Genomic DNA, 17046 nt, shown 5'->3' on the forward strand with positions numbered 1-17046 from the left:
AGCATGATTGATTTTGGACCTTTGGATGAGAAAATTTGACTGTTTATCGCTTCAATAGCATGTTAAGAACTGAAACTTTGTGTTGTGACATACGCGAACCAGAAGATGCTTGGGGTTCCCAATAAGATTGATTTTATATTATTGTTGATGCATCAAACATCTATAATGCTGGGGGATTTTAATTGACTCACGCACACTCTCAAATACCCAAAAAGCTTGCCAACATATGAACAACATACGATGACGACATTATAGGGGACCAAAGCAATACTCTTTTAACTAATCACCTCACAAGCCTTAATTTGATGACGGATACCTTTTCTTTTCAATCTCCTTGGACCAGATCGAGCAGAAGCAAGAAAAGCACTGCAGCATCCAAACTCACAGGGAACGAAGTCACATACAGCAGCATTCAAGAATTGTTTACAAACAAATGTCATTGTGGAGACAATTGCTACTAGAAATGTTTTTTTTTTTTTTCAAGGCCGTACGACATTTAATATCAGCCTAATTTGAGGGGATCTAAGAACAGAGCGGCTTATGTACCTAGAACAGACAAAGAAGTCCATGCATCGCATGCAACTAATGCTTAGTTTGGTAATATGGTGACTAAAAGCATTTGAAAGGCTTTAAACAACCCAAAAACACTTACAATCTTTCTTCATCCAGTGCTATAAAATTGCAGTGTCAAACGTCACCGGAGAAGTATCCGCCACTGGTGAAGCATATAAACTACGTGCTTTTCTAGAGACCATCACACTATAATTTAAAGCATAAAAGAAGAAAAGATTGAAAATACATTTAGATTTTTTGCCGTGCTTTTAGCCACAGGATTACCAAGCTAGGCCTAGGTTCAAACTAAGAAATCAAATGCACCAGAGAAATTGGCCTAACCTTTGAGACTCTAGAAATGAATCTGCCTGCATTGCGACACTGCAGCCTCCGCGGGACAATAGGGGCACTTGAACATCCGAGTCCCACTCTTCGACAACTTCACAATTGACTGCTTTGAAAGCACATGCCCACACGGGATAAGCATTGGCGGGTTCTCATCACTTCCCTGTTCTCGGAGCACAGGGCACACAAACACCGAGTGGAACTGAAACTCCCTGCGCAGTTCCACCGGCACCGGCAGCTGCTTCAAGTTATCCCACTCGTGCTTCTTAGAAGCCATAACCATCGCCATCTTCAGCAGTGTTGGAAGTGCTTGCACCCCTGCATCTATCACCACGCTAAGTGGGTTCTCACATGACTGCCCTAAACGGCTGCAGAACTGGAGCGTGAACTCCTTGCTCAGATTGTCCCAATGTGCGGTCGAGATTAAGTTGGAGTACGGGGACTGATCCAGCCGTCCAGCCCACAAGAGACAGGCCATCAGCTTCTGGATCTCAATCTTGTGAACAGAAGCGAAACGAGCCAAGTATCTGCGTGCATATTTCAGAGCCGCATCTCTGCTTCCTTCCCTTTTCAGTATCTCGATGAACTGCAGCCGGTGAAGCTTCAGTTCCAGGATAGAGCCATCCTGGGAAAGCTGCTCACTGTTCTTGGTGGCCCAATTTATAGCAGATTCAAGGCTTTTACTGCTTTTCATTGCGTCAAGTATAGAGTACATCTCTTGGAACTGGGATTTCAAAGATGCAGCCTGGGACTCATTTGATTCGTTAACGAAGCAGTCACCAAGATCGAAGAGGCCCTGGCGGTAGAAATGAGCAGCGATGATTTCATTTATTATGTGGGTGTCAAAGTCAACATTTCTGTATGCCTTGGATATATCTGGATTGAAGGTTTTCTCAAGGAGCTTTATGTACTTCACGAGAAGTACATTGATTTCCTTATAGTAGGCTTCTAATTGGTTCACTGGGGCCATTTCTTTTAGCTTATTGTTAAGCTCTGTGAGAACAATAGCATGGTCAGAACAGCCTGCGTCACCCTGTATCTTCAGAATTGCCTGCTCAATTTCCTTCCCAACTTGGTCGACAAGATCTTGCGTTTTGGAGGCCGTGAGCTTCTGCTTCTTGGCAACTCGGTCAAATGCATCTTTCACTGAGTCGAGATCCATGTTACCAGGATCTTCTTTACAAGCCTGTTTTACAAAAGATAATTAGTACGGTCATCAATTGTCATTATACTGGCCCTTCTTCTGTTGACAAGTATACAATGGCTAAAAAATTTCAGGTTTGGATAGAAAACTCATAGCCATGAAGGAAATATGATTGTCAATAATCTCAAATGAAACAAAATTTTCTCAATATCGATAGCTAAAAAAGATCAAGAAAATTAAAAATGATCCTTAAATATAGAATGTTAATTAGATAAAGATGCATCAAGATATTTCTTCCAATATCCCGGGAAGTAATTCATGCTGTGAGTTTTTCACAAAACTGATACTAAGGAAAATTATCACAAGTAAATGTAAGACAAATCCATCTTATATTAGTCACGGAAGGCCTTGATTAAAGAGCAAAAACAAAATGAAGAAAATTTCAAAGATATATATAAGCAGCAGGAAAAAGAAAAAGGAAAGAATAGAAAACACTAACAAGAGGCGTGCTACGGAAGATATTTATGGAAGACGACCCTTTTTGAGGATGGAGAGCGAGTAACGGGCGGCATCTATGAGATCGGCAATGTTGTGTAAGGATCGCTCCTCAGACCCGAACAAGAAGATTGTTCGAACCTCAGCTTTCTTAGCAAGGCGAGCAGCATGTGTTAAGGGAAGATCGGGAGAATTAAGGCTTCTTAATATTTGACGGTACAATGACAACACTGTGGCTCGATTCTTTGCCAAATCCTCAGCAGTTGCCCATATTAATCCCTTTGCCATTGCAAAACGAGACGAATGAAGGATACATTTAATGGATGAACAAAGAAACCTGACGATAGAGGACATAATTTTAGACTTATATTCATGATAATTCAAACGGAAAAGGAAAAGAAAAAATCTAAGCCAGCATGTACTTTAGAAGATGTTATCAGGCAATTATATGACATCAATGAGATACAGATATAATGAGGCAATGTTGATCAGGAGTGTAGATGATGCTTCAGAAGGATAGACATAGGTCAAACACGTCTTGAGTGAATGCTTGTGATGACCTAGAGCCCTGAGCATAGGTTGGGCCAGAGAGTATCGGATGGGTTAATTTTCCCTGCTCGGGATTTGAACTTCTACCTTATACCCGAGTCTGGTCCAAAATGGCCAGGCCAGTCTGGATCAATTAAACAAATGGCCGATCCAGGCCAGGGTAGAGATTTTCTTGGGCCTTTATTTTGTAGGCTGGACATGACCTGCAAAATTCGGGCCGAGTTGCTGAGTCAGACAAGTCAAGCAAGTGCTGCAGGTCAGGTCAAATCTCAGGTCTAGGTGACCTTATTGGATCTGTGTTAAATATATCCCTTCTTTTGACATTTAAAGCTGAATATTGAAACTGTACTTATTATGTTATTAATTGCTGCTTAGATAGAAAAGAAACTTTGGTGCTCTAGAATAACAATAATAATACATAATTAAAATTAAAATGGAAAATGCAATTATGAGTACTTCGAGTACATTTATGCTTAGTTTATATATTTCAACAGCAGCTCCCAATCAAAGGAAGAAGGATTGAAATTCAGTAATTGGACATCCAAACTACAACCTCTGTTGGCAAAACTACGGAAAGGAGGCTGACTAGGAAGACAATCTAGAAATAGGGCAGCAAAGGAACAAATGTATAGAAGATCATGAAGCCTTTTAATTCAATCATCAGACCAAGTGCATCAGAGAGCTTATTTGGAAGCAGAGATATTGCCAGGCAAGAAGCAAGAAATATTGCAAATGTAAGGACATGCAAACAAGTACGATTGAAAATTATGGTGGCCTAATGTACCAAACAGGTTGGCCAATAAAATAAGTACAATAGATCACCATTTAAGCCACAGAATCATTTACCAAACAGGTCTAGATCAAATCAAAAAAATTTGGTGAAGCATAGAAAATACTAAATGCAATGACAATAATTGTAACACGCAAAGACATGGACTACTAGTTGATGAAGTCGTATAACATGTAATGAGAGTCGAAAATGTCGTATAAATCTACCTTAACATGATACTACTGAATCAATATCTGGAGATTATCATGTAAGAAAGATAACCATTTGACTCTACCTTGACAAACAAAAAGAAGGCCACTCACTAAATAATTGGAGGGGGGAAAAATAAAGAAAAGACGAAAGAAAATAATGGAGGGGAGGGTACAGTATTTACATTCAAGAAATCAAGCAACAATCTCTACAGACCATATGTCGAACACCTTATGTGCATCTTCAAGAAATACAATATTTGCATGCATAATCACCGCATGCAAGATGTCATGTGAGATTACCAACTCTAATTTGAACGGAGCATACAAGTAATAACCTACATATTTAGATGCTGCATTCAAGAAATCAAGCAAACATGCCTACACGACCATATGTCAAACATCTTATGTGCATCTTCAAGAAGCCCAATCTCTACATACGTGAATGCCATACGAAAAGTATCATACGAGATACACAACTATAATTTGAATAAAGAGTGCAAAAACAGAACGTATTCATCATTTAAGATTTCAAGCAAACCAGACTACACAGTCCTTATGTCAAACACCTGATGTGCATCTTCAAGAAATGCGATCTCTACACAGATGGACACCATATACATGCATGTCTATGCCCTAATCCCCCAAATTACGGACATGCTCAAATAAGATCGATCGATCGATAAATCGAGCGATCGCGAGAGAGAGAGAGAGAGAGAGAGAGAGGGGAGGAGGAGGAGGAGGAGGAACCTTCTCCGGAAGCGGCGGCGGAGGCGGCGGAGGCGATGGGGGAAGGAGCGTCGTAGGGGGAGGAGGAGTCTCGGGAACGGAGACGGAGGGGTCGGGGGTTTCCGCGAACGGATGGGATCGGAGCAAAGCTATTCGGCGTTTCTTCTCCGTAGTGTTTGGGTGCGAAATGCGTTCGCGAAATGGGGGGTTTGGACTTTGGAGCGTGAATGCGGATTAAACTGGGCCGCGGTCTAAACTAAACCCAGCCCAATAGGCTATGTATTGGCCCAATTTTGGGTTTTTCGAATTAGAACTTTGGATCTGTGTTTAAACTCCGGACCTATTTGGATATATCCAAGCATAGCCTGGATCCGACCCGAAAGCTTGATATATTAATTATCGTTACCAACTAATAAAATGTTTAGTTGATACATTTACCTTATACAAGCAATTAAGAATATAATATATTATACATAATATTATCCTAAAGCTTAATTAATTGGACCTTTGATGTTCCTTACAAATAAAGTGATTTTAGATGTGGCCTAATACTAGTTATCATTTTTATCTTAGATAATTAATTTTTTTTAAAAATTGATGAAATATGAAAATTTTAAAGAAGTAATTTGATTAATTAGAAACGCCACGTCATCTATTTTAGATTTTTTGGCTTGTGTAGTTTTAGGTTTAGTTTGGTATTGAGATCTATCTAACGCTACTAGATAAAATTAATGCTTCTGCGTTATCCGGTGGGACCGTGAAAAATATATCGTAACCGACTCATCACGATATGCAAAACGTAATATTTTATATGAAAATAAATAGAATATTTTTTCATCGTTATTTCTCACTATACGACGCAATCTCTCCGCGATCCCAAAAGAAGCCTTACTTTTATCCGGTCCCAGTTTGGCTGTTGCTCACCGCACGAGGAAATGCTTCGACATCCCGTCGTCGCATGCTCTCTCCCCTCTCCATCCGCCGCCCCCGAGCCCATCTCCGACCCCCGCACCGCGCTCTCCCTCGTCTCCGCCGCGCGCGACCTCCGCCAAGTACACTCCTTCCTCATCCGCGCCGCCGAGCGCCGCCTCTCGCCCTCCACCTACGCCTCCCTCATCCGCGCCCTCTCCAAGAGCTCCGCCCCTCTCACGGCCGTGTCCCTCTTCGTCGACATGCTCCGCCGCTCCCCCTCGCCGTGCTCCGCCCATCTCGAGCGCACCTTCCCTTCTCTCTTCGTCTCCTGCGCCCGCCTCGGCTCGGCCCGCGCCGGAGCTCCGCTCCATTCCATGGCCGTCAAGCTCGGGCTCGCTCCGGACGCGTACGTTCGCAACGCGATGCTGTTCATGTACGCGAATTGCGGCTGTACGGCCGAGGCTTTGGAGCTGTTCCGTAAATGCGTCGCCTTTGATGTTGTCGCTTACAACACCATGATCATGGGTTTTGCGAAAAGTGGTCTCCTTGATGAGGCATGGAAGCTGTTCGAGGAAATGCCTGTGAGAACAGTTGTGACTTGGAGTACTATGATCAGCGGGTACGCGAGGAATGGGAGGAGTAAAGAGGCCATGGATCTCTTTCGTCGGATGCAGGGCGAAGGAGTCGAGCCGAATGCCAATATCCTGGTGAGCTTGTTGGGGGCGTGTGCGAATTTGGGAGCTTTGGATCAAGGAGAGTGGATCCATGCTTACTTAGAGAAGAACAAGTTTGAGCTTAACCCGATTGTGATTACTGCAATTATCGATATGTACTGCAAATGCGGTAGTGTAGAAAAAGCTCTTGAGGTGTTTGAGAGCGCCGAAAATAAAGGGTTATCTTCGTGGAACTCTATGATTCTGGGATTAGCACTCGATGGGCGTTGTCGAGAAGCAATCGGGCTGTTCTTGATGCTTCAAGCTAACGGATTAAGGCCCAACAAGGTTACATTCATTGGGGTGTTAATGGCTTGCAACCATTCTGGCATGATGAAGAAAGCATGGTATTACTTCTCACTAATGGCTAATACTTATGATATTGAACCGGAGATTGAACACTATGGTTGTATGGTCGACGCCCTAGGCCGAGCGGGGCTTCTCAAGGAAGCAGAAGACTTGGTTAAGACAATGCCCATGAAACCTGATTCTATTATATGGGGGGCCTTGCTTTCTGCTTGTAGAACATATAAGAACACCGAGATTGGCGCACGGGCGGCCAAACGGGTCCTAGAGTTGGATCCTCAGGATAGCGGAGGATATGTTATTCTGTCGAATACCTTCGCGGGTAGCGGGGAATTTGGTGATTCTGTTGGTACAAGGGTGAGGATGAAGAAAAGTGGGGTGCGGAAGGATCCTGGATGCAGTGTGATTGAGGTGAATGGTTTGGTACATGAGTTTGTGGCAAGTGGGGTGTTGCACCCACAGGCTAAAGAGATTTACGAACTATTGGATGGGTTGGATTCAGTACTTAGGATGGTTAGAAATGTGGCGTTTAGCGGAATGGAGTTCCAAGGCTTGTATTGGTGTTGAGGTACTCCTTGTGCAGCTTACTTTTTGATGTTGTATATATTGTCTTACGGAAATTTAGTATGCTATTCCATGATGCACACAATCTACAATATCTTGAGTCCCAAAGGCAACTTGTCAGAAAAGTCAAGCTTTGAGATTTATCTTCATATTGAATAATTGATTAAATTAGAAGTACTTGAATGATCATAGGTCTGCGGCTTATACAAAGCCTTCAGATTGATTTGGGTTTCGGAGTCGAATGTTTGGATATTTCTTGGATCAAGCTACTCCTGATTTTTGAGGATTCTATTGAGGGATATTAAAAATAAGTGAAATACCCATACTTTTTTATGTTGATTTGGAGACTCATATACGCCTTCCCAATAGATCAAAGGAAACATAGGCAGAACAAATGTACAAGCTACAGATACACCTGATGAACATTGTCTGATGGTAAACATTACACACCTCAACTCCAATTATTGTCATTCAACAATTGTACCACATGACTTTAATTTAGCCTTGGGAAGAAAACGATAGGTTTAGTTTTGTAAAATGGTTTTCGGGTCATATACTCATATTTGTTAAATTTTCTATTCCTTGTGGTTTTTTTGTATTTTCTGAACATGCAAGGACATAATTCCTGTCGAATATAAATGTTAAAAATGCCATTTTCTAACAGCTTTAAGATTTTGAAGAATAATGATTGTTTCATATTATTTAAGAGGTACTGAGTTCGAATCCCTTAGACTTCTATTCTCATTTAATTTTCTCCTACTTATATTAAGTCCATGTCATATGCCTATCAAACTGTCTCGAGTCCAGACCATTCTCTAAACGGCTTAAATTTTTGGAGAATAACCGTTGTTTCGTATTATATAATAGTTCCAAATGTAATTTACCAAATTTAAAGCTTAAAAAGTGCAAAGATCACCTAGTTGAAAGAGTACATAAATAAAGAAACAACAAGCTGGAAGATTCTTATTGGTATCTCATGCATAGAGAAACGACAAGCTAGAAGATTTTTATTCATATCTCATACATAAAGAAACAACAAGCTAGAAGATTTTTTATTCATCTCAACATAGTTCAACATCTGCTTACTAACAACATCTTACTCATCTCTTGGTACCTTGAAGCTACATAAGATCAACAAGCACTTTAGTACTCGCCAACGAGCTCTTAGCACTTGCCAACAAGCTCTGAGCCTGCTTCTCATAGCGGAAGCCAATTTTCTTCGAATCGTCCGCGGACCAAACGAAGATACCATGCAGCTTCCCTTGCTTCTTCAGAGTATCACAAGCAGTGAAGAACCCTTTATCCGGGGTTAAACCCCCACTCCCATCAGAAGCAAAGCTTACCAACACCTTTCCTCCATTATAGTTTGAGCTCTGCTTCTCAAAGTAGCTCAAAAACTGCGAAACTGTCGTGCTTTTATCGTACGCATAGAATTGGAAGTTCACATAGTCTATGAGGTGCCCATATTTCTTCCACAGTGCTAGGTAATGGCTTTGGACTTGGCTATCATCAAAAGGAGCTATAGAAGCAAATTTTATTACTCCGTTTTGCCTTAGTTTTGTTAGCAATTGCCCGATACATTCCGTGAATGTATTCGGATCAGCTTTGAAGTGCTCATAGTCTATGTCAATTCCGTCGAGATTATATTGTTTGATGATTGTTGTTAAAGAGGAGACTGCATTGTTTACCCAGGAATCTACAGAGGATGCGGTGAAGTAGGCGGGGCTACCGCCGACACTGTCGCCTCCGAGGCTAAGCGCGACTCTTACGTTGCCATGACTTTTCTTTATTGCTGCTACTTGGGCTGGGGAGAGGTTACTGCTGTCCCAGAAGATGTTGAAGCGGCCGTTGGTGGGGTTGTGGGGGCTCGAGGTGGTGTAGTCGATGGCGAAGGCGAGGATGAAGTGGAAGCTTACACTGGGGTTAATGGGGACATCGGAGAACTTAACGCCGGTAAACTCGGCCCCAATGTACTCTCTAAAGAGCTTGGAGTTTGCTGCAAGAAGAGGACTAGGTAGAAGCAGAGCTGTAAGGGTGGTAATGAAGAGGAAGAAAGAGGAGTTTGAAGATGCCATTGAAGAGTAAGAATATGGTCTTGTTTTGGTTGCTCAATGCTGTGTTGTAGTTCTGGTACATATATATATATATAGACTTACTGGAGGCAACTAGATGTGTTTTTTTGTGTGAGAATTTTAATATGGGAACAGAGAATGGATAGAGAGAGAGAAAGAAAGAGATGGATGGGCAGTTGCAGCTCTGCTTAGCTGCTTATCATTTTTTAAATGACAAGGCAAATACAAGCAAGACAGCAAGTAAGTCTTCCTGCATAGAATATTGGGTGGATAAGATAGTTTTTGTATTGCATTATACCATCATCACCCTCCATGTCATACCTGTCAATACATTAACAACATAATGAGAGACAAATATGGTGTTTCGTTGCTTTGTAGGAATACATATGCAATTAGTTCCAAATTTTTAATTATATAGAATAAATAACTCTTACTGGAGCTTATTAGGATGCACTGGGTTTTTGAGGATTGGTCTTACCAGGATTTGCTTGGATATATGCTTTTGACCTTTTTTTATTTATTTATTTATGAATGGAGAATTTTATTTCATCGAAAGCAAATAATCCAATCCCATTAAAATAGAATCTAGTATGCGTTACCTTACTTGCTATCCAATTTGCGGCATAATTATATTCCCTAAAACAGTGTAAAATATAACTTGTTCAAACTGATTACACAAAAAACAAATTAGATACCCAAAATAATTGAGTTTTATTTTATGGAATCACCCGATGACTTAACCATACACTAACAATTTTCTAGGAAAAGTAAGAGGAGGGCCTAAATTATTCCACTAAAAACAACGGAAATAGTAGGATCGCATCCTACAAATCACCAAAGATAAAATAAAAATATAAAAATCGAATAAAAATTGCCGACCATAGAAGTAACCTGCTTCACATCCGTGAAGCAACGCATTTGATGAGCTTGGGAGAAAAAGTGCACGATCAAGAATAGTAATGATAATAATAACACCTCTTTCTTTTTGCATCGCTTAGAGAAAAGAGAGAAAGAGGGAGGTGAGAGAGCAAAGGAGGCATATAAAAAGAAATGGGGGCGTACTGTCGGTATGGGGAGGTAGTAGTAGGTGAACCACTATGAAGACGATAGAACGCTGTGACGAGCATTAATGAGAAAAAATAGCATAGCAGGGTCCATAGCCCGCAGAATGCGAAAAAGTCTCGAAGCCGCTAAGCTCTAAAGGTTATTAATTCATAAGTTCATAAATATTCTTTGCTTATAAAAATTTGATGGCTGTTTGAGAGTTACTTTCTTTGACTCTCGAAGATAATAGTACTGCTGAATACAGAAATATCTAAATATTAGTGTGTCGTACAGAAAATTATTTTATGGTTTAAAGTTAAAAAAAAATATTTAAATCCTATCTTTAATAATTTTAAGCTTTTATGACTAATCAATCGGTTATTTTCACATGATATCATGGGTAGTATATGAAGCCCTTGCGCTAATTAATTCTTTCCAAATTTAAAGCTTAATTGTTATTATTATTATTTTTTCTTTCCTTACCTCTTTCTTGCTGGACAAATAAATACTTACGGCATTAGCAAAGGAATTATAAGCATAGAGGATATGGTGCTTTTAACTTTTTAACCCTTAGATCAACCCCTTTTATCATTTGTAATTTTATATCAACTCCTTTAATCATCTCTAATCTTTAGATTAGTACTATTAATTTGTGGGGACCACTCAATCCAAGGGAAACCGTAATTATTCTAACCATACAATTTTTGATCCAATTGTCAAAAAGTCAAAAACATCAAATCCTCTATACTTCCGATAGGATAATAATTCTACACTATAGAGAGAGAGAGAGAGAGTTGCGCTGGAATAATATTAATAATATTTGGCTTCTTTTGCTGTCAAGTTTTTAATTCTTGGATGAAAAATTATAGGATTAGGATGATATTAGTTCTTTAAAATTGAGTGGCCCCTGGAGTTGAGTGGTCCCCACTGGGTTATAATATTTAATCCAATAATTAGAAATGATCAAAGAAATTGATTCAAATACTAAAATACTAATAGCAAAAGATGACAAATACTATTAATAATATTCTAGCCCATCTCTCTCTATACATATATTTGTACTTTGTACTGGGCTTTTTTGGATGGTGTATACATGAAGCTCTCTGTTTTGTAATTTTTATAAATATCTTAATAATTTGCAGAAATAAAATAATCATTTTACATAAAACCTTAATTTTTATTTTCGGATAATTAAAATGAAATTACAAGATGCGAGGAAGTTCTATGAATTGTAACATATAAATGACGAGATTTTGATTTAGGCATTATTGAACGGCTCGAGCCAACTCAAAAGTTTAAACTGATAAATGAAAATATCATCAGTATTATACATAGAGATGTAAAACGGGCCGGGCGGCCCGGCACGGCTAGGGGCTCGGCCGTGGCCCGGCCAGGCTATTTTAGCATCCGTGTCGGACCGAGCCGGCCCGGCTCTTAGGGCTGTGTTGGGCTGCTATTTCGGCGTCCGACGGCCCGGCACGACACAACCCGAAATAGGTCAGGGCCGTACCGGGCTGAGGAGAGGCGGCTTGGCCGGCACGGCACGNGCCGTAGGCTAGGGAGGTCAGGCCAGCACAGCCCGGCCCGGATTTGATGTTGGGCCGGGCCAGGCCAGTTCCTAACCCGTTTCGGCCCGAAAAATGTGGGTCGTGCCGGCCCACATTACACCCCTAATTATGGACAAGCAGGTTTTCTTTTTTTTATTTAACCGTTCAATATACTGAACTATTATACTTAACAGGAATAACTTCGATAGGTCAAGGAGCGAGATTGATTGATGAGATTTTGATTTCTTTATATGGACGGTTTAATGGAGTATATAGTTCCATCCTAGAAACCAGTACTGTATATCCTGAGTAATCTTTAACTTGATAGGAGAGTAAATCAAGTTCCATTAATTTTCTTGGTTTATCAATTATTGTTTATTACTATATGAAAATGTTGAACTCGTGAGGAAAGCATGAAGTTATAATTGTATAAGAAGTCTTCGTGTTTACAAGAAGTCTTCGTGTTTAATTTGATTTCTTTATTAGAAGTCTTCGTGTTTACAAGTTATTTTCGATGATAGGACATCCAATTCGATGATCGGTTCAGTTAGGCATAATCTATGTTAATTATTAAAACAATTTAAAAACAAAATTTTATAATTTTTCGACTTCATTTACCAAGTGATCAAAGGTCTCAAAATTAACTATTTTAATGGTTAGTGTGGCACGTTTTTAAGTTCAACAGTGTAGAACAATCTATATATGAAATTTTAATAAAAAATTCTACTTAATATCAATAGTAAGATCAATATTTTTGATTTGAAATTTGGATATTTTATCATTATTTTTTATAAGATTTTTATTTTCAGCTATTTATTTTGAGACTACTCGTTCACTATAGACAAATGAAATCAAAAAATTATAAAATTTGATTCCTAGATAATTCCAATAGCAGAGATCATGTCTAACGAAACCGATCATCGAATCGAATGTCCCATGATCGAAAATAACTTACAATAGCATATGAGACTACCTCTCTTTCTCTCCCCGGCCCTCTCTCTCTTTCTCTCCGATCATCGATTTGAAAGCTGCATCATTGAAAACAACTTGGTAGCACGGAGGCCTCCGTGCTACCAAGTTGTTTTCAATGATGCAGCTTTCAAATCGACGATCGGCTCCGTTAGACCTGATCTACACTATTGAAAGTATATATATATAGAGAGAGATTGAGAAAGAGCTAGGCTGGTATACTATCAGTAACACGGAGGCCTCCGTGCTACCAAGTTTTTTTTCAATGATGCAGTTTTCAAATCGACGATCAGCTCCGTTAGACCTGATCTACACTATTAAAAGTATTTGAAAACTAAATTTCATAATTTTTCGATATCATTTACCTATCAAATGAGTAGTATAAAAATAAACGGTTGAAAATAAAAATTTTATAAAAAGTGATGATAAAAGACTTGAATTTAAGATCAAAGGTACTGATCATACTCTAAATAGTAAAAAGAATTTTCTATAAAAATTTCATTTGATTTGGATTGTTTTACACCGTTAAATTTACAAATGCATTACATCTACCATTAAAATTGTCAATTTTGAGACCTTTTGATCACTAGCCAAATGATGTCCAAAATTTATGAAATTTAGTTTTCAAATATTTTTAATAGTGTATACATCAAGTCTAACGGAACCGATCGTCGTTTTGGAAGCTGCATCACTAAAAACAATTTGGTAGCACGAAGGCCTTTGTTCTACCGATAGTATACCAGCCTCTCTCTCTCTTTCTCTCTCTCTCTATATATATATATATAGAGTTGAGCTAGAATACTATCGAAAGCAAATTGGCTCCATTGCCACCCATTTGTTTTCGATGATAGAGCCTCCAAATCGACGATCGGCACCATTGAACATGATCTATACTACTTGAAGTGTTTAGAAATCAAATTTCATGCATTTTCGATATTGTTCTCTTATCCATCGAGTGGACACAAAAATGAACGGCTAAAAATGAATATTCTTTAAAAAATGATGATAGGAGTCTTGTAATCAAGATTAAGAGTATAGATCTTGTTTTAAATAGTTTAAAAAATTTTCTAACAAAAATTCAATTGATTTAGATATCTTTACGCCGTTAAACGAGAAAACGCCTCATATCGACCATTAAAATTACAAAATTTGTAATCCTTTGATCATTAAGCAAATGATATCGAAAAGATTTGAAATTTGATTTCTAAACACTTCAAGTGGTATAGATCATGTTCAAGGGTGCCGATCGTCGATTTGGAGGCTCTATCATCGAAAACAAATGGGTGGCAACGAAACCAATTTACTATCGATAGTATTCTAGCTCAACTCTAAATATATATATGAATATATATTCTTCCTTGTTCCAAAGAGGTCATCCATTTTAGAACTAATTTAGCGCAAGCATACTTAACTTTCTTAACCTTTTGGATCTTTCCACTACCTAAAATATTATAGCCATGTTAAAAGATTTATTCCTATATATTATACCTTATATAAGACTATTCTAAATCCTGAAGTCTCACATTCTCACAATCATCAGCTAGAGAACCTCGGTGAGCAAGTCTCACGTTCTCATAATCATCAGTCAGAAAGTCTCTTTCTGCCCGCTGTATAACTCTGATTCAGCTGAAACTCATCTCATATTTTCGGCTGGTAATTAGTTCTGATACCAACTATGACGCTCTACTTTTCAAGGGCTTCCTCATTCTAAAACGACTCTAATCCTAGTATACTTAATTTTTTTAACCTCTTATGCCTAAACATTGTCCACAATAGTATAGTCAGGTTAAAAGATTTATTTTTTTTTATATCTTATATATAAAACTATTCTAAATCCTCAGGTCTCACATTTGGTAATTTTCTCTTACTTAAATATCCAGTAGTTTTGCTAATAATACATTTTACAACGGTATAGTACATAACAATCAAACTAGTAAGTAAAGGTGCAACAACACAAACTAGCTTAAAGAGCTAGGACACATGCATAAATGATTAATTAAGAAACTACGACATTCATGATCTCTCTAAATAGTTCACTATATATATGTATATATATATATATATATGTAACCTCAACGAGCACTCGCCAACAAGCTCTGCGACTGCTGCTCGAAGCGGAAGCCGCTGTTCATCGAATCATCTGCGGACCAAATGAAGATGCCATGCAACTTCCCTTCCTCCCTGAGACTATCGCACGCTCTGAAGAACCCTCCATCCGGCGTTAAACCACCGCTAACTCCGTCAGTAGCGAAGCTCACCAACACCTTCCCGCCGCGATAGTTCGAACTCTGCTTCTCGAAGTAGCTCAGAAACTGTGAAACCGTCGTGCCTTTATCGTACGCGTAGAATTGGAAGTTCACGTAGTCGATAACGTGCCCGTACTTCCTCCACAGCGCTAGGTAGTGGCTTTGGACTTGTTCATCATCAAAGGGAGCGATAGAGGCGAATCGCACCACCCCATTCCTCTTTAGCTTCGTTATCAACTGCCCGATACACTCCGCGAACGTGTCGGGTGTTTCGAGGAAGTGTTCGTAGTCGATATCGATACCGTCGAGATCGTACTGCTTCATGATTCTCGTTAAAGAGGAAGCTGCATTGCTCACCCATGAATCTATGGATGAAACTGTGAAGTTCGCGGGGCTGCCGCTTACGCTGTCGCCGCCGAGGCTGAGTGCAACTTTCACGTTGCCGTGTCTTCGTTTTACTGAAGCTACTTGCGCTGGGGAGAGGTTGTTGCTGTCCCAGAAGATGTTGAAGCGGCCGTTGGTGGGGGAGGGGGAGGTTGAGGTGGTGTAGTCGATGGCGAAGGAGAGGATGAAGTGGAACTCTACGTTCTGGTTGACGGGGACGTCAGAGAACTTGACGCCGTTGAACTCCGCTCCGATGTACTCACGGAAGAGATTGGAGTTTGCGGGCGAAGCGAGAGCTTGAGGTAGAAGAAGAGTTGTGAGGAATATGGTGGTGAGGAGGAGGAGGAGGAGGTGGCTTGAGCTTGAAAAGGCCATTGAAGAGTAAGAAGTAAGAGATATAAGTGGCTTTGTTCAATTTGTTTTGTGAATTGTAGTGGAGGTTGTAGTGCCTTTATATACTAGATTTTAGTGGGGAGTTAACTGGATGAATATATATCATAATCTTAGAAATGGGACCCCATGATATTCGACCAGTACTGCGTGTGATGGACGGCGAATTAGACCGTCTCACTCGAGAAGGATTCATGCGTACGTACGTATGATACATACATATTCATTCTTAAGCTTACAGGTCGGTTGTAAATGAGGTTCTGAAACTTAATTTTTGAATATCTACTATTAGTTGACCAGATATCTCTTTTGTATATATACGATTCATCTAATCTCCATCATATACGTGAGAACGAGGAGCTAATTAAGTAAATCGTGTTCTCTAGGAAAAGTAGTTGGTACGTAAAGTTGTTGAGGAAGGGTTGGGACGGCACTGCTGGAGATTTTTGGAGCATCTCTTCTTGTCCTTGGAATCAAACCTAACTTTCTTAGTACGTTAACATACAAAAGACAAAAAAACAAAAAAACAAAAAAAAAAAAAAAACAACGAAAAGGAAATACACACATATATACACACACACAAACACTCTCTCCCTCAAATTATATTGCAATTGGGATGTGTATTTGGCCTATTACCATAACAAAAGTATGTTTTGGAGTTGAATGAGTGTGTAACCCGTGAACATTATTAGCTTTTAGTGAGGAGGATTCTTGGCGGATTAGTCGTAGGATGGTGCCAAAAGAAAAGAAGAAAAGAAAAAACTATTATTAGATGTTACTTCGACATCATTTTATAATCAGATATATGTGGTCATAATTTATTCCTAGTAAAGTTTGAATCACAAGGGCATAAACATGATTTATAAGATCGAATAAAAAAGTTCAATCATTAAATTGCATAGTTCATAAAATAATATATTTAAAATATGTTTAATTAGTATTAAGAATAAGATTACTCATTGGAATAAGAGTTTAGGCAACTATTTGCATAGAGCGATGTTAGAATTTTTTTTTTTTGAGTGATAGGTAACATGCTATCCGCTTTATTTACATTTAGAAATAAACTTAGCTGGAAATGTAAATCAATTAGGATTCGAATTTGGGACC

At 39.2% G+C, this 17046-nt stretch overlaps 5 protein-coding genes across 8 annotated transcripts; 1 reads left to right on the plus strand and 4 right to left on the minus strand.

The window, feature by feature from the left end:
* On the minus strand, positions 368-2079 carry LOC109713089 (protein RMD5 homolog A-like). The gene has a single exon (XM_020237048.1). It carries the CDS (start codon positions 2057-2059, stop codon positions 905-907), a length of 1155 nt encoding a protein of 384 aa, XP_020092637.1. The 5' UTR covers positions 2060-2079; the 3' UTR covers positions 368-904.
* On the minus strand, positions 2541-2857 carry LOC109713090. The gene has a single exon (XM_020237050.1). It carries the CDS (start codon positions 2822-2824, stop codon positions 2564-2566), a length of 261 nt encoding a protein of 86 aa, XP_020092639.1. The 5' UTR covers positions 2825-2857; the 3' UTR covers positions 2541-2563.
* LOC109712957 (pentatricopeptide repeat-containing protein At2g42920, chloroplastic-like) lies at positions 5720-9091 on the plus strand. Of its 2 annotated transcripts, none has more exons than XM_020236800.1 (2): positions 5720-7291; positions 8980-9091. In XM_020236800.1, the coding sequence occupies exon 1, from the start codon at positions 5728-5730 to the stop codon at positions 7288-7290; it is 1563 nt and encodes a 520-aa protein (XP_020092389.1). In that variant the 5' UTR covers positions 5720-5727; the 3' UTR covers position 7291; positions 8980-9091. The 2 variants fall into 2 exon arrangements, with proteins under 2 accessions (XP_020092389.1, XP_020092388.1); XM_020236799.1 differs by lacking the exon at positions 8980-9091 and adding an exon at positions 8409-8536.
* On the minus strand, positions 8269-10523 carry LOC109712959 (chitinase 2-like). 3 transcript variants are annotated; one of them, XM_020236803.1, is made up of 2 exons: positions 10422-10523; positions 8269-9680 (listed from the first exon to the last, which is right to left on the minus strand). In XM_020236803.1, the coding sequence occupies exon 2, from the start codon at positions 9360-9362 to the stop codon at positions 8409-8411; it is 954 nt and encodes a 317-aa protein (XP_020092392.1). In that variant the 5' UTR covers positions 9363-9680; positions 10422-10523; the 3' UTR covers positions 8269-8408. The 3 variants fall into 3 exon arrangements, with proteins under 3 accessions (XP_020092392.1, XP_020092391.1, XP_020092390.1); XM_020236802.1 differs by lacking the exon at positions 10422-10523 and adding an exon at positions 10251-10402; XM_020236801.1 differs by lacking the exon at positions 10422-10523 and adding an exon at positions 10239-10394.
* Positions 14769-15955, minus strand: LOC109713179 (chitinase 2-like). Its single transcript, XM_020237172.1, has one exon. The coding sequence runs from the start codon at positions 15922-15924 to the stop codon at positions 14992-14994; it is 933 nt and encodes a 310-aa protein (XP_020092761.1). The 5' UTR covers positions 15925-15955; the 3' UTR covers positions 14769-14991.

This window comes from Ananas comosus, linkage group 7 (assembly GCF_001540865.1).
Source record: "Ananas comosus cultivar F153 linkage group 7, ASM154086v1, whole genome shotgun sequence".
Lineage (NCBI taxonomy): Eukaryota > Viridiplantae > Streptophyta > Magnoliopsida > Poales > Bromeliaceae > Ananas > Ananas comosus.

Bases quoted from the DNA above. Each gene is read 5' to 3' on its own strand.
- LOC109713179 (XM_020237172.1), bottom strand. From the start codon at position 15,924: ATGGCCTTTTCAAGCTCAAGCCACCTCCTCCTCCTCCTCCTCACCACC.
- LOC109713089 (XM_020237048.1), bottom strand. From the start codon at position 2,059: ATGGATCTCGACTCAGTGAAAGATGCATTTGACCGAGTTGCCAAGAAG.
- LOC109712957 (XM_020236800.1), top strand. From the start codon at position 5,728: ATGCTTCGACATCCCGTCGTCGCATGCTCTCTCCCCTCTCCATCCGCC.
- LOC109712959 (XM_020236803.1), bottom strand. From the start codon at position 9,362: ATGGCATCTTCAAACTCCTCTTTCTTCCTCTTCATTACCACCCTTACA.
- LOC109713090 (XM_020237050.1), bottom strand. From the start codon at position 2,824: ATGGCAAAGGGATTAATATGGGCAACTGCTGAGGATTTGGCAAAGAAT.